The sequence below is a fragment of the Ovis canadensis genome, chromosome 7 (assembly GCF_042477335.2).
Source record: "Ovis canadensis isolate MfBH-ARS-UI-01 breed Bighorn chromosome 7, ARS-UI_OviCan_v2, whole genome shotgun sequence".
Lineage (NCBI taxonomy): Eukaryota > Metazoa > Chordata > Mammalia > Artiodactyla > Bovidae > Ovis > Ovis canadensis.
In genome coordinates this window covers 33863782-33878954 of record NC_091251.1, presented here as the reverse complement: position 1 = coordinate 33878954, position 15173 = coordinate 33863782, and the positions used below count along the sequence as shown (strand labels likewise).

Sequence of the window (15173 nt, the reverse complement as noted above, 5' to 3'; positions counted from 1 at the left end):
CGGGGCTCTGGAGCTGACACACATTCTAGCCCGGGCGAGGGAACATGAGGCCAGAGCGGCTGGTCCCGGAGCTGGGGGCGGGCGAGCTGGCGGGTGGTGACGCCTCTTACGCTCCTCTGCCAGTCTAGGCCTGTCCCCTGCCCTCACTCTGGCTCACTCCTGCTGCCGAGTGGAGTAGAAGTGGGCACTGCGGCCACAAAAGGGCAGGACTCTTTTAGAGAAGCTGGGATTTGGACCCCCAGGAGCTTCAGCTGAAAGGACGAGGCTCTGGTCCCCACACCTGTCGGCCCTATTGCTCCTTCGCGTGCCGGCATCTCTCCAGCTCCCCACTGTCTCCCCTCGTTCTTTCTCTTGGAAAGAAGACTTCAAAGCCCCCTCAGGGGCGCTGGAGAAGCCGCCTTCTGTTTTTGAGGTTTCTAGGATTTAAAAAAATGAGATGCCAGTCTGGATTGAAAAGCTGTAGCATATTTTCAATATTTACGTTTAACGCATTAACACTTCAAACACAATAGACAATGGCTCCATGCATAGCCTCATTTGGAGATAACATCTGAAGTCTAATTTAAGGTCCTTTTTGAACGTGAGGCCTTGGATAGAGGCTCCCTACCTCCCCTCCCCTCCACCCCACCTCCACATTCCACAGGGCCACAAGTCCAGGCATTTGCCAGGAGGGGAGGGAGAGACACCTGCCCCAGCGCCTTCCTCTCCCTATTGCTTGGGCACCTATGAACAAATTCAGACTCCTTTGGGATGGGCGAGGAACTTTTAAATTTTCAGATGCATCTGATGGGAAAGCTCCCTTTTCCAGCTCCAGTCTGGTCCAGCCTCTTTCAGACCCCAGCCCTAGAGGCCTAGCTGCCTGGAATACAGATAGTCAGCTACGGGGGAGTGATTGGTATAATCTCTGCCCAGAGGACTGCCAAGGCAAACTGGGGCTCAAGATGGAGGTGGGCAAGAAACCCAGTTCTAAAGATGTATGCTCTGACTGGTGCACGGGAAATAGATAGAGACTGGAAAAGACTAAACAGGAAGGAAGTGCTGGGCCCTGGCAGAAGGGTGGTTTGGGAGGTGGGTAAGAAGGCTCACTGCCTTCTTGTAGCTGAGGGTCTAGCTACTGCCTGTAGCTAGGTGAGGGGAAAGGGAAAGTGCAAGTGAAGTTGCTCAGTTGTGTCTGACTCTTTGGGACCCCATGGACTGTAGCCTACCAAGCTCCTCCATCCACGGGATTTTCCCAGCAAGAATACTGGAGTGGGTTGCCATTTCCTTCTCCAGGAGATCTTCCCAACCCAGGGATTGAAGCCGGGTCTCCCGCATTGTAGGCAGATGCTTTACCATCTGAGCCACCAGGGAAGTCCCTGGTGAGGGGAGCAGAGTGCAAACCAGCAGGAAAATGAATCTGTGCTTCTGGAGTGCCCAGGCAGGGAATGGAGTCAGTTAGATTTGGGGAGAGGTGAAGTGAAGTGGAAGGTTGCTCAGTCATGTCAGACCCTTTTCGAGGCCATAGACTGTGGGCTGACAGGCTCCCCTGTCCATGAAATTCTCCAGGCCAGAATACTGGAGTGGGTAGCCATTCCCTTCTCCAGGGAATCTTCCCGACCCAGGAATCGAACCTAGGTCTCCCACATTGCAGGCAGATTCTTTACTGTCTGAGAGCCATCAGGGAAGCCTAAGAATACTGGCGTGGGTAGCCTATCCCTTCTCCAGGGAAACTTCCCAACCTGGGGATTGAACTGAGGTTTCCTGCTTTCCAGGAGGATTCTTTACCAGCTGAGCTACCTGGGAAGCCCCAGGGAGAGATGGGGGTGGGGGGTGAATCCTGGTTTGTCAGCTGTGTGAAGTTTGTCAAGTTCTGGAACATCTCTGAAGCTCCGTTATTCATCTGGAATAGTGACTTTGGTGAGGTGTGAATACATGTGAAGTGCTTAGCACGATGACTTTCCCTCTTCACCTTGGCTCCCCATGACCCCACCCCCAGCCCCAGCTTGTACCTTCACGAAAGCTCCAAGCGTTTCTGTGTCAATGGCAGCTGGAGTCTTCTCCTTGTCCTTATGACTCATCTCTGCCCTCTCCTTTGCAAACAGAGGTTTAACGTGATTCTAACTTGTTCAGGGAGGATTCTGGGTCCCAGGTTAGGTTGGAAAAAAACCCAGACTGGATGGGTAGCTAAGACCCTCAGCCTAAGCGGCTGCCTCAGATGGGGGCCCTTGACTTCGGCGCTTGCCTTTGCCACTGTTCACAGGGTAGAAAGGAACTCCTCCATTGGGTTTTCTGGGTCCCAATCTTCTCGCCCACTCATGTCCCTCCCCAGCAGAGCCCTCCAGCTGATCTCATCCCCATCCTTGGGGTCTTTAGTTGTGACACGTGGGATGTAGTTCCCTGACCAGGGACTGAACCCAGGTCCCCTGCACTGGGAGCAAGGAGTCTTAGCCATTGAAACCCCTCTGCCCGCTTCTTCACTTCGCTTCATTCTACACTTTTCCTTAGCTTTTGTTTTCCAACCACATTGTCCTTTCTGTTTCTTAAATGTGCCAAGACTTTCCACCTCTAGAAGTCTGTTGTCCTGTTTCCTCTGCCTGGACCACTTTTTCCCCAGAACCTTTCCATCATCATGTCAAATTCCACATCTTCAGAATGGCCTTCTCTGACTTTTTAAGTTAAAGTTGCCCTCTTCCCCCGCTAATCCTCCACCCCCAGTAATTCCTTATCTCTTAACATTGTCTCACTTTCTTCATAACACTTACTATTATCAAAAATTATTTTGTTTCCTTATTTACCATCCCTCTCCTCCTAAGACATGAGGTAGGAGCCCTATCTGACTTGTCCTCCTCTGCCTTCCTAGCATTTAGAATGGTGTCTGGCATCTAGTAGGTGCTCAATAAATGTTTGGCAAATGGATGAATGAACAGGATGAATGAAATGGATGAATCCTGCAGCCATGACTGTAGGACTGAGAAAGGCAAAGGCCCAGCTGGGGAGGAACCAGCCCGTGGCTAGGGGAGGGAGTTGCTGAGTTTTTTGTCCTGTTCACTCTGATTCTCTGCACGTCTCCCAGGCAAGAATGGGTTCTCTTTGAAGGCAGGCTCCTTTTGAAGGGAGGGGGATCTTTGTAACTAAAGGTGATCCTATAAATAATTAGCAACGGTGCCATCATGGTGTCCCCATCAGGTCATGGGAATCTGTTCTGAAGGCCTCCATCTGGGCCAGGCAGTCTCCCGTCAGTTGTGGGGTCACAGGGAGGTTGCAATGTGGGGGTGCTCCAGGGCTGAGGACAGCATCTGTTTACCAGCAGGGGGCAGAAGTATTTCTGCATTTTGACCCCCCGCCGCCCTTCGGGCCCCTCAGGTGAGTGCACCTGAGCATCCACGCCCCTGCTGAGCCCTGTTCCAGCACTGTTTGAGGGGCTGCTGAGCTGGTTGGCACTTTTGCGCTAGTTGCTCAGTCATGTCTGGCTCTTTGTGACCCCATGGACTGTAGCCCACTGGGCTCCTCTGTCCATAGGATTCTCCTGGCAAGCATGCTGGAGTGGGTTGCCATGCCCTTCTCCAGGGGATCTTCCCAACCCAGGGATCGAATCCGGGTTTCCCACATTGCATGTAGATTCTTTACTGTCTGAGCCACCAGGAAGATACTTTTGCGGCCATCCTTGTTGCCTGCTTCCCCTTCAGCCTCCCCACCAAGCATGCCCATCTCTATGAACAAGGAGAAGAGAGGGCCCTCGGTGAAGAGCTGATCAGAGGCAGGGGCAGGACTTCAAGACAGTGGATGAGAACTTGAATGACTTTCTGAGGAAGGGAAGGACAGCCATCATAGCATCTTTCAGGCTTTCTTGGCCCAGGTGGGATGCCCCTTTTCACATCTTCCCTGTTCTTTCCTGCTAGGGGCTGACCTCGTGTCAGTGGGCTGGGGTGGCATGCTCAGATCTCCCCTGTGGCTGCCAGGTCAGCCCCAGGCAGGGAGGCACCCTTGATATCAGGTACTGGACAAACTTTGCTTCTACCTCCACATTCTCCCCATGGCCACCCCCATCTCTCTACACCCGCAGGGATTCCCTGGAAGCTGAAGTGACTCAGGGATTCTTAGTCACCCCAAGAGGAAAACCCTCTGGAAAATGTGTCTCATGGCAGGGAGTCACCCTGAGGAGACCCACAGCTGCTCCTGAGATAAGGGTGGAGGCTGAGCAACTGCGAGGAGGTGGGCGGGGGCGGGGGGCAGGGATGTGTGTCTCAAAGGACAGGTTCTGTGTCAGGCCTGGTCATCACAGGGGAGAATGCCCCTCAGCAGTTTTCTCAGAGGAAGTCATGGTACAGAGGCAGGGGGACAACCCAAAAGCTTCTCCTGGAGGAAACATCCCATGTAATCAGTGTGGGTCATTTGCAGTGTCAGCAAGTGAAACAAGTGTTTGGGATGCCTTCCAGCTCTTTCTAGCATCCTGTCCTGGATGGGGGCCAAGATCAAGAGGTCTGGGCATGTGTCAGCCTCTGAGACTTTGTTCGGTTTGGGGAAACCTGAGGGATCCAGCACTTCTGGAAGGTCTCTGCAAAGCCTTTGCTGGGCTGGGAGTTGTTCAGGAACACCAGAAGCCACTCTGGGGGCCATGGGGCAGAACTGAGGCTGAGGGAGAGGTAGCCGGAGCCGTGGATCCCAGCCAGCCGGGCTGTGCCTGAGTGAGCAGGAATGCCCTGTGGCCTTGGGCAGGTTTAGGTGAGACCTGTCCAGCCCACACCTGGGTGAGTAGGAAATCCCTTACAGCAGGGGCTTCCCTTCCATCCAGAGGTCACCACAGTGTGGCATTTACATACCAGGAGCTTGCTTAGCTTTGGAGTTTTTCAGGGCTGGGAGGGAACCAGTTCGGCTTCCTCCTAACTGTGCAACCTTGATGAGGTTACTCAACTTCTTTGGGTCTCACTTTCTTCATCTTAACATGGGGACAGTAATTTCCATCTCATTGTTTTATTATAAAGGTAAAACGAGCTGATGCATGTGCAGGGCTTGGCACAATCCTGGCACATGATCTCAGGAGCTGAGGGGGTGGATAGAAGTGAGAGGGTGCCTGGGAGCCCAGGGCCAGAGAGTGGGCCAGTGAGAGTGGGGCAATGTATTCCTGGCCCCAGTGCTCTTCCTAAGTGGCCCTGCTCTCCTAGCCATCACCTGTTGACCCTAAGCTCTCACTGCCCGTTCACTTCCGGGCCCCTCAGAACTTATCACTTCCGGGCCCCTCAGAACTCACCACTTCTCCCACTTCCGAATGCCTTCTGACCTCATCACGCCTCTATTTTAGGGCTGCTTCTGATTCCTTATCACTCTGCCATTTAAGTTATTCCTGGTTCCCTTTGTTTATTTCCTGAGTCGTTGGTTACCAAAGGAGTATTTTCTAAGGGAAAGCACATGCAAATCAGGAAACATCACTCTAGAGACGGTGTCTGTATATGAGTGTGTTGGAGTGGAGGGGGGTTGGTGAGGGGATGAGGGGAGTTGTTGAACAAGGATGCAGAGAAAAAGATTGGAGCAAAATAGGCAGAGAGCCCCCCAGATGGGTGGCCCCTGACTGACCTGTGTCTTTGCGGCCAGGCCCAGCTGGAACCTTGCCAGAGCACACATATCCTCTCCTGGCCAACAGTGGTCCATGAACCTGTGACTGCAAGAACTTACCCCATGGCCTGAGAGTAGCAGCTCCCCCTGCCATGCTCCTCAACTAGTGAGTAGGGGTGGGGCAGGCTGATCTGGGAGCTGGGTGCTTCTGTTGGCTCTTAGCTAAGGCTGTCGCCTTGCCTCTCTTCTTGGCTCTGCCTTCTCATTTGCGCCATGGGAACAGTCACCCACCACTTCTTCCATTAGACCCTGCACATCCAGCCAACAAACTGTTGTAGTCCAGGCCTTCCTGGCAGCCTATGGGGTTAAGCCTGTACCCTGAGTCCAGAGGAGGTCAGGGGATGTACAGGAATGGGAGTAAGTGGCCCTTGAGGAGGGCAAGGGGAAGTTGGGGAGAAATAATGGACATTGAGAAATCATAGATGATTGTGGTCATAGAAGTTGGGGTCATGGAGGATGAGGAAGGGGTCAGAGAACAAGCAGACAGAGGGAAATGTTTACTAAAGTGGAGGATTCTGAGGATACCTGAGAAGAGAGGGAAGAGAAGAGACAAGACCCTGGGTGGGAGCAGCAGGGATCATAGCAGCAAGGCCTCTTGGAGAGAGTCCAAGTGATGTTCCCTAATATCAGGTATCAAGTGACCCATCAGAATTCTCACAATGCCTGTTTCCCAAGGCACAGAATAACAGGATATTATTACTTTGACCCTACGCCCAGAAAAGGGCAAAGAACAAAGTTTACTCAATAGGCTTACGACGATGTTAATCACAACTTCCATGAGACTAGCATTTAAAGCAGCTTTTGGAAAGACTTTCAAGTTTTTTTTTTTTTGGGGGGGGGGTTTGTTTTGTTTTTTAATCTCAGGTCACACCCTCCAAAAGGTAGTGGAAATAAATTTGAATAAACAAAACAGGTTTGCTGAAAATAAAACCAGGACTCCCAAACTGCTCCAGTCAAACAGCTTGCACAAGGCCTTACTGTCAGCCAGCGTGGCACTGAGGCTTGGCAAGCAGCATGTACCAGGTTAGTAAGCAGGGGCCTGGCCAGGATGGTGCTGAGTGAGGCAAGAGCAGAGATGTGGCTGGGGATGGAGGGAGCTCTCAGCTTTGGGGCTGCGGACCAGATGGGGCATGAATTAGAATCTCAGAGCACAGCTGGGGGAGGGGGCATGCAGATTAGCCGGGAGCACTTTTCTCACCGGCCTTTTCCTACAGGCGATGGCGTTCTTGGCAGTGGTCATGGGAACCCACACCCTCTGTTTGGGGTCCCAGAGGCGTTGCACCCACTGGCCCGGCTGCTGCCCCAGCGAAGGACAGAACCCCACTGAGGAGTGGCTGAAGTGGAACAGTGTGCTCATGCCTCCCCCAGAGACCACCAGCCTCGCCCACCACTCAGAATCCTGCAGTTCCAGCAAGGATGGACCCCTCAACAGCCGTTCCATCGCCCCCTGGAGATATGAGTGAGTCTGCCAGCCCCTGCCCCCTCCTAAACGCTTGCTCATGTGCTGGTTAGGATGTGTGTGAGGGACCAGGGGAGTTCCAGCCAATTCCAGCCTATGCCTCCCTTTTACCTCGGTGAGGTTATCAAGTTTGGGTGTTAGACAAGGTCTAGCCCTGACACATTTTTGGTGACCTTGGGCCAATCGCTCAAGGGTTCAAAGCTCAGGTTTTCTCATCTGTAAAGTGAAATTCTATAGCCTGATGATGCAGATCATATGAAACCCTGAAAAATCTAACCTTAGTACAGAAAAGGTAGGTTTTCTTCCTTTCTCCTTCTTCCTCTACTTCTTCCCCTCCTCCTCCCTTTCTATCTTTCCTCCTCCTCTCCCTTCTCCTTTTCCTTCCCCTACAATGGCTGCATTTTTCTAACAAAAATATCAGGGAATAATGCACAATATAGGAACAAAGCAGCCCAATCCCCAATGCTAGTGCTTCGAGCCATGAATGGGTTCTAATTATACCCTCTTTCTGCTCTGGGGGGACAGTTGGGGGGCTGGACCTCCAGGCTGGTTGTCTTTGATCAGGACCTGTCTTATTCTTTCTCCATGTGCTGCCACATCTTATAATTCTCTATTTATGTCATGATGTAAACAAATCGTAGAAAGTACTGAAATTGGGACAGTGAATTAACATACTAAAAATCAGTACTGTAGGGATGCCAAACATAGTTCTCCTCCCGTTTCGCATTCTCATGGGGTATCTGTGTTTCCACCCACTGTAAGTCTATTTCTGGCTTAGCCTTGGCTTTGTGGATGAAAGGAGAAGGTCATTGGCTAGGGAGGGGGCCAGCTTTGATTGAGACTAAGTCCAAGGTGGAGACTCCAGGCCACTATGCTTTGAAGTGGTCTCAGTAGGCTGGCTAGCTTCTAGACTAAATCTAAAGAGGCTGGGAACCCCTCTGGGGAGGCTGGGTACCAGACGGCTGACTTGGCTGGGGTCTAGACACCTGGACTGTGAACCCTTGATATCCACTTGGGCTGGTCTTCCCTGAAGCACGTGCTTTGCAACATGTGTCGCAAAAGCTGTTCCTCAGAAAAAAAGAGATGATATCGAGTAAGTGGGGGGAAAACTGCTGCAGTCCCCACCCCCTTAGAGGTTCTCAGCATGCTCAGCACATTCACAGCAAGAAGTCTGCAGAGAAGAGCCCATTAAACTCAACGCTTCCTAGAATCATATGACCACAGACCCCTTCTGCTACAGCGCATTGTCAGGGAATCCACTCTGGGAAATGCTACACTAGCTGAGCCCCAGTTTGCGAAGGCCTGTCTGTTGGGAGGATGGTTTTCCAACCTATTGGCTGTTTCCTACTGGGCTTCTGGAGCACAGACCTTTGGAGCACTGACTTTTCACATCTTCTGGGGGCTATGAAACCTTTTCAGAATAAGTCAATAAGTCTTACAATACACCTGGACATGTGCTTATTATACATGCACAGTTGGAATCTGGAGGATGGGCAGGACATGGCAGACAGTGGCTCCCTCAGGGGAGTGGGGCTGGTGGGAGGCAGACTGTCAGCCTTCACTTCATGCTTTCTTATACTTGGATATAAGAGCAATTTTTACTTTAAAAATTTAAAAATACATATATACTGACAATCACATAAGGAAACGTGATGCTAGAACCCAGCATATGGGTCACTGGAACCACAGCTGGTCTGGTAGAGGCCCCAGTGGAGCTCCCCACCTGGCCCACCCCCCTCAGGGCTCTGGCACCATTTGGAAAGTCACTCTTCCATCCCCGACCCTCGCAGTTCAGGAGAATAAATCCCAGGGGAGAGGGGGTGACTTGTTCACAGCCACCTGGCTTGTGGGCACCAGAGCTGGAAGCAAAGCCACAGGACTGACAGCAGCCCTGGCGTTTCCACCCTGGAGCCTCACTGCTCCTGGCCAGCCCCTCCCTCCAGCACCTGACTCTTGCCGCCCCACAGGTTGGACAGAGACTTGAACCGGCTCCCGCAGGATCTGTACCACGCACGCTGCCTGTGTCCACACTGTGTCAGCCTCCAGACGGGCTCCCACATGGACCCCCTGGGAAACTCAGAGCTGCTCTACCACAACCAGACCGTTTTCTACCGGCGGCCATGCCCTGGACAGCAGGGCGCCCACCATGGCTACTGCCTGGAACGCAGGCTCTACCGTGTCTCCTTGGCTTGCGTGTGCGTGCGGCCCCGTGTGATGGCCTAGCTGTGCCGACCATGGCTGGTCCCTGGGCAAACACTGGAGCTGGTTGGACAGCCACCTGCTGCGGTGAACCAGGACACCCGAAGGCACAGCCCCTCCAAAGGACCACCCGGAGCAGCAGGATCTTGGGACAGGATGGGGGACCATGGGGGACCGCACTTCGCACTTTTTGGAGTAGTTGAGAAATGCAGGGCAAATCCAAGGCAGTAGCGGCTGTCTATGGTCCCTGGAAACTGGCATCCTGTCATTTCCTCCTGGGAAAGGTCTTCAAAGCTCTGCTATGTCTGTCTCTTCTTCCCTCCCACCCCCAGCTGCCCTGGTGCAGCACAGGCACTTTCAGATATTTTTCCCTTCACCAGTGGAGAGCCCTTCAATTCATTAGTTTGTTCGCTCCTTCATTCATCAAATGCTTAGTGAGCATCGGCTTTGGAGCATCAACCTTAAACCTCCTGGTGGAGTTGCTAGTCTTTTGACATGAATGCTGCTAAGGAAGAGGCTGTTATTGAGCAGGGAGAGAATTGTTCAAATAAATAATCTGTACTTAAAAGTGGCCTAATTTGTCTTTGGCATCCCTGGTGCTTGAGCATCTTGTGGTTCCCAGCCTGGTCCCATTTCCTCCCCACTGTCAGCCCCCACCTGCTGCCCTCCAGAGTTTCCGCTGTGGTCCCCTCATCCTTCCCCTTCCCTGGCTCCCTGGCCCAGCCCTAAACACCAGGGTGGGGGTCAGGCTGCCCTCCTGGCATACTGGAGAAACAGAGGCCCATTGAGGCACTGCAGCAGGCACACAGCGCCCCCTTGTCCCCCCAACAATCTGCCTTTGTCCTCAGTTTTGGCTGCTACAGCTTGGTCCTGAGGGGTGCTGCCAGGGCCGGGCTCCAGCTCCCACCCTCCCTGAAAGGAAAAGGGAGAAAGGATGGTGAGGAAGAGGGTTAAGGTTAGGGAAGGGAGGACGCAAACTTCCTCTGGCTTGGGTTCTCGGGGGCTCCTAGCCTGGCCCATTTCTCGGCTCACCTCCCAGCTCCTCCCGGTTTCTTCGCAGTCCGCCCCCTCTCCCCTCCTCCCTTCGCCCACCCTCGGCGGGTGGGCGGGGTCAGGCTCCAAGTAAGAGGAGAGCTGACCCCTCCCCTCTTCCCCGCCCCTCCTCTTCCAAGTGCCTCCTGGGGACCAGTGCAGGCACCAGCAGGGCGCTCTGGGCAGCTGGGTGAAGGCGTATCTGGGCAAGCACCACCCCCCCCCCACCCCGCGGCCGCCCTCTCCGGTCCCCCACGGCAGCCCTGCCCGCTTCACTCTGAGGTTTCTCGCAGTGCCTTTCCTGCTCCTCTCTGCTTCCCCGTCCTGCCAGGTTCCCATCCTCCTGTTTTCCTTCCTGGGCTGGTGGCAGTGGGGGGCCGTACCCGGTGGGCCTCGTGGAGATGTTCAATGCTTGGAGTCGTCGGGACCGGCCCCCCGAGGAGGGGGCAGCTGCAGGGCTCGAGGGCTTCGCGGTGGACAAGACCTTCCTCTCCTCCCTCAAAGGCATCCTGCTGGAAACTGAGCTGGTAACAGCCGCCTCCTCAGCCTAGAGCTTCACCCCCCAGCCCCAGGCCCCTCAGGGCTCACTCCTCAGCAGCCTCCCTCCTCCACCTCTCAGACACCCGGCTTGCCCCAGCGACCCTCCCCACATCTCCTCGCCTGCCTTCTTGCTGCTGCTCCACCTGGAAGCGGCAACAGCAGCTTTCAGTGTCTTCAGGAAGGATTGAAGCTAGACAGCGGACCGCTCTCTGGGACACTGAGGGAGTGTGAGGCACAGGGATGGGATGGGACGGCGGTGACACCAGCCGGCCTCCTCCTGGGCCTTAGATGGCCACTTCTCGGCATATCCAAGAAGTTCAGTTACCCAAAAGGGCAGACTTTCTGAAGCCCCGCTTTATCTGTTGCCTGCTCCTTGTGAACATCTGTCCTCAGGAAAGTACCTTCCCTTATTCACTTAGCAAGACCTCAGTGTAAAACCTGAGTCTTCGGCATATACCTTGTCCTACATTTGAGAGCTGAGGGGACGCACATCCACTCTGGAGCATCTGCCTTCTAATCCTTGCCTCTTGGCATGGAACCAGGGGCTCTCGTCCTTGTTAGAGGAGTTTTAGGCATCCTGGAATTATGGGGCATGGGGTACCTCCTGGGGGCACAGGCTGATGTCCCACCACTCAAGGGGCTGGTGTTCCCAGTGCTAAAGGGGGACCCACTCTCTTCTGGATTTCATAGAGTGGTGTTCTCCAGAGCCGTGAAACTTGGTTAAACTGCTGGGGCTACTGGGGCCCCGGAGCAGGGGGAGCCTGGGCTGGCAGAGGTGGGAGGCTGGAGTCAGCCCTTGATGGGCAAAGGCCCTGGGCATGGCTCCTGCCACCAGGGTTGGCAAGACCTCCGAGGGCAGGCGGTGTGCTGGCTGGGGGAGCTTCCTGAAAAGAGGGAGGCAAAGGCCTGTCCGGGCCTGTGTCCCCTTCCTGGTAAACCTCCCACCTTTGGCCCTGCAGGCCCTGACCTTCATCATCTTCATCTGCTTCACGGCCTCCATCTCTGCCTACATGGCTGCCGCGCTGCTGGAGTTCTTCATCACACTAGCCTTCCTCTTCCTCTATGCCACCCAGTACTACCAGCGCTTCGATCGGCTGAACTGGCCCTGTCTGGTGAGGGTCCCCACCCCTTGCTGCCTCCCCCACGCCATTCTGGGCCCTTTCTTCTTTCAACATTGAATTTTCCTCTTCCAGCCTCTCTCCTTTTCCTGGGTAAGCAAGGAATCCAGCCCCCATGTCCTGTAGTCGAATATGGCTTTGACCCCATCCTTCAGACTGCTCCCTGATGCAGGTCCAGCCCCAGCCCAGCCCCTTGGCTTCTAGTCTTGGTTCCTGTCCCTCTGCATCCATCTGCGTCCCTCCCCTGGGGAGCTGTGTGAGCTCTCTCTTGCTTTCTGTCTCTCAAGCACCTTATGTTGTGTCCAAGGATATCTCCGTGTGGGGATTCCCAGTACCTGAGGGTCAAGCCGCTGACTAGCCTGGAAAACTTCAGGCTGATGCCGCCTGCCCTCTGCTTCTCTTTGACCCTGCGCCCCCAACCCCCAGGACTTCCTCCGCTGTGTCAGCGCCATCGTCATCTTCCTGGTGGTCTCCTTCGCGGCTGTGACCTCCCGGGACGGAGCTGCCATTGCTGCTTTTGTGAGTCCAGACCCGCAGAATTCTCCGGCTCCCCCCAACCTCCAGGGACCTCTGGCTGATGGTCGCACACTTCCTGTGCCTTTCCCCCCCCAAGCTCAAGTCAGTGCCCAGGGGCTGGCTCACGCCTTGCCCTGGGTCACCCACCTCCCTCTCCCTGGCGTCCAGTGGCTCGCTGGCCTTTGTTGTGGCATCCCCCTCCTGCTCTCACAGGTGTTTGGCATCATCCTGGTTTCTGTCTTTGCCTACGATGCCTTCAAGATCTACCGGACCGAGATGGTGCCCAGGGCTGCCCAGGGTGAGTGCCTATCCTCTGGGGAGAGGAGATGCCCCCTGCCCCCCAACCCAGCTACCCCCCCATGCCCTATCCCACCTGGCTCCATCTTCACAGGGGACCAGCAGTGACCCTGGGGATACCTGGCTTCTGAGCCCAGCCAGAAAGTGGGACAGGGGACAGACTCATCTCCTTTGGATTCACTAGCTCCCTAGCCTACTGTCTACTGCCCCAGCCTACAGTGATGGAGCCAGGCCTGAGAAGTCACGTGGACTTGTCTGTGGGGGCTAGTCTGGCATTTGACGAAGCTCGGCCAGGGAGGCTGCTTTATGGTCTAAGGGGAGGGTGCAGGAGGAAGCTGGTCATTCCCAAATTAAAAGATTGGAATCCTACTGGTGAATCTCTTTCTTCCTCAGAAATTAGGCAGATCAGGAATGCTAGGAATATTCATGGGAATGTTGCGTGGAGCAGGTCATGGTCCTTACTCTGGGACCAGGTCTGAACAATGAGCAAGTGGGGCTTTAGACTGAAGATGCTGAGGATATCCTTCAACACAGAATATCCATGCCATGACTCTTGGGTGCAAGGCAACCTTGTGGTGAGCCTGGTGGCTGGGCACCTCGGGTCCTGTGTCTGAAAAAGCACTAGCCTTCCCCAGGTGAATGAAGGCCCACCTATCCAGCCCTTCTAGTGGGTTGCTTGCCTGGGGCATATGTAGAGCTCCCCCTGGTGGTGTGGGGAGGACTTGACCCACAGGTCACCAGGGAGAGGTCAGCATCCAATGTAAGAGGGAGATTCCCATGTTGCTGGAGCTGGACAAGCCCTCAGATATCACCTGGTTCAATGCCCTCATTTCACATAAGAGAGGACATGCTCCGTTAGGGGACATGACCTCTTTATTTGTGACAGAGTTAGGGCTGGAGCCTGGGCTTCCCTGGTGGCCCAGCGGTAAAGAATCTGCCTGCAAAACAGGAGAGCCGGGTTCAATCCCTGGGTCAGGAGGATCCCTGGAGAAGGGAATGGCAACCCACTCCAGTATTCTTGCTGAGAGAATCCCATGAACAGAGATGCTTGGAGGGCTACAGTCCATGGGGTCGCAAAGGGTTGGACACGACTGAATGACTGACCACGCACACACAGGGCTGGAGCCCAGCACTCCTAACGCCCAAACAGGTGTTCTGGATATTATACCGAGCCCCCTGAAGCTCATTAAAAACGGCCCAGCTTCATTTCCAGCTCTCTCCATCAGTAGGGCCACATTCCCAGGCTGCCAGCACCCCAGCAGGATATTTCCTGAACATCTCATGTGCAGACCCCGTGCTGGGCCCCAGGCACTCAGAGGTGGCTGGCAGACTCCCCCTCCTTGAGCTTCACAGATGGGAAAGGAGACCAGTTAGTGAAGGACAGTCACAGCTCAGGGGGAGTTTGGAGTCAGCCCTTCCTGGCCCATGAGAGTGCAGTGTGGCCGGGATGACCCTGCACAGCCTTGCAGATCCCAAAATGGCTGAGGTCCTCCAAGCTGACTTGCTCATAGCCCCTCTCCAGCACTCGTGTGTTCCTGCCCTGAAATGTCTTCCTTCTTCTCGGGTGCTCTGTCCAGATGCAGGCCCTGGCCCCAAAACCTGCCTGAACCGGAGCTCTGGTAGAGGCACTCTGCTCCCCTCGATGCTATCCACCTGCCTCTCTTGGTCTGGCTTTTCCTGCCCACTACGTCCTGTTCTCCTATCCTCATATCCTGGCTCCTCACCATGCCTGGTGGCCTTTCTAGGGCTAGGCCCGACTGAATTTTGTGTTTCTTTGGTCTTTGCTCATGGTTCTCAAGACTTTCTGTACAGGCCATTCTCAAGACAGGTGGTGGTGGACATCCTGGACAGGGGGTGGTGAAGGCCTCAGAGGAGGGATCCAGAAGGGCTTAGCTGGGGAGTCCAGGAGATAGGGGGGCAGTGAAGGGGTGAGAAGGTGGTCAGGAGAGCCTGGCTGTAAAGCACAGCAGGGGGCAGGGGTTTGGTAGCAGAGGGGGCTCAGGACCCGCCCTGTCCCTTGAGCAGTTGTGTGACCCAGGCCAGCCTGTCCCTGGTGGGAGCTTGGAAGGAGCAGAGATGTGCCCTGTTGCGTGTGCCTGTGTGTGCTCTGCTCGCGTGTGTGAGGGGTCAACGTGAGGCACGTAAGGCCCAGGTTTGGTCCACACTGCACTTCAGTTCAGCTTGGCATCAGCTGGCTCCAGGATGCCCTATGGGAAGGGGGGGCCCACACACCTGGGCTCCAGCCACCTGTGTCACCCTATCTCCATCCCCAGCCAGCTTTGAGCCTCTCCTAGCATCAATGGGGAGTTCATTTTGGAGGGAACAGGACACTTTTAACCCCTGTGGCTTCAGATGCGGGGTAGGTGGAGGAGGGCTTCAGTTTCAGCAGTGCAACTCCGTGTCTAGGCATCTGGGATGGGATC

General features: G+C 54.7%; 2 protein-coding genes across 4 annotated transcripts; both read left to right on the top strand.

Annotated features, from left to right (window-relative positions):
* The first annotated feature begins 4500 nt into the window (after positions 1-4500).
* IL25 (interleukin 25) lies at positions 4501-9818 on the top strand. Of its 2 annotated transcripts, XM_069597713.1 has the most exons (4): positions 4501-4727; positions 5569-5695; positions 6804-7048; positions 9016-9818. In XM_069597713.1, exons 3-4 carry the CDS (start codon positions 6807-6809, stop codon positions 9269-9271), a joined length of 498 nt encoding a protein of 165 aa, XP_069453814.1. In that variant the 5' UTR covers positions 4501-4727; positions 5569-5695; positions 6804-6806; the 3' UTR covers positions 9272-9818. The 2 variants fall into 2 exon arrangements, with proteins under 2 accessions (XP_069453814.1, XP_069453813.1); XM_069597712.1 differs by lacking the exons at positions 4501-4727; positions 5569-5695 and adding an exon at positions 6217-6612.
* A 590-nt stretch (positions 9819-10408) lies between these two features.
* CMTM5 (CKLF like MARVEL transmembrane domain containing 5) lies at positions 10409-13119 on the top strand. Of its 2 annotated transcripts, none has more exons than XM_069597407.1 (5): positions 10409-10806; positions 11779-11931; positions 12364-12456; positions 12667-12751; positions 12845-13119. In XM_069597407.1, the coding sequence occupies exons 1-5, from the start codon at positions 10681-10683 to the stop codon at positions 12856-12858; spliced, it is 471 nt and encodes a 156-aa protein (XP_069453508.1). In that variant the 5' UTR covers positions 10409-10680; the 3' UTR covers positions 12859-13119. The 2 variants fall into 2 exon arrangements, with proteins under 2 accessions (XP_069453508.1, XP_069453507.1); XM_069597406.1 differs by having other exon boundaries at positions 10600-10806; positions 12856-12964.
* The last annotated feature ends 2054 nt before the right edge of the window (positions 13120-15173 follow it).

What these genes read in the sequence shown, in the direction of transcription:
- IL25 (XM_069597712.1), top strand. An exon ending in ATCGCCCCCTGGAGATATGA is followed by an intron (nt 7,049 to 9,015) that starts GTGAGTCTGCCA and finishes GCCGCCCCACAG; the next exon opens with GTTGGACAGAGACTTGAACC.
- CMTM5 (XM_069597406.1), top strand. Translation starts at nt 10,681, where the DNA reads ATGTTCAATGCTTGGAGTCGTCGGGACCGGCCCCCCGAGGAGGGGGCA. An exon ending in TCCTGCTGGAAACTGAGCTG is followed by an intron (nt 10,807 to 11,778) that starts GTAACAGCCGCC and finishes TTGGCCCTGCAG; the next exon opens with GCCCTGACCTTCATCATCTT. An exon ending in GGTGCCCAGGGCTGCCCAGG is followed by an intron (nt 12,752 to 12,855) that starts GTGAGTGCCTAT and finishes GGGGACCAGCAG; the next exon opens with TGACCCTGGGGATACCTGGC.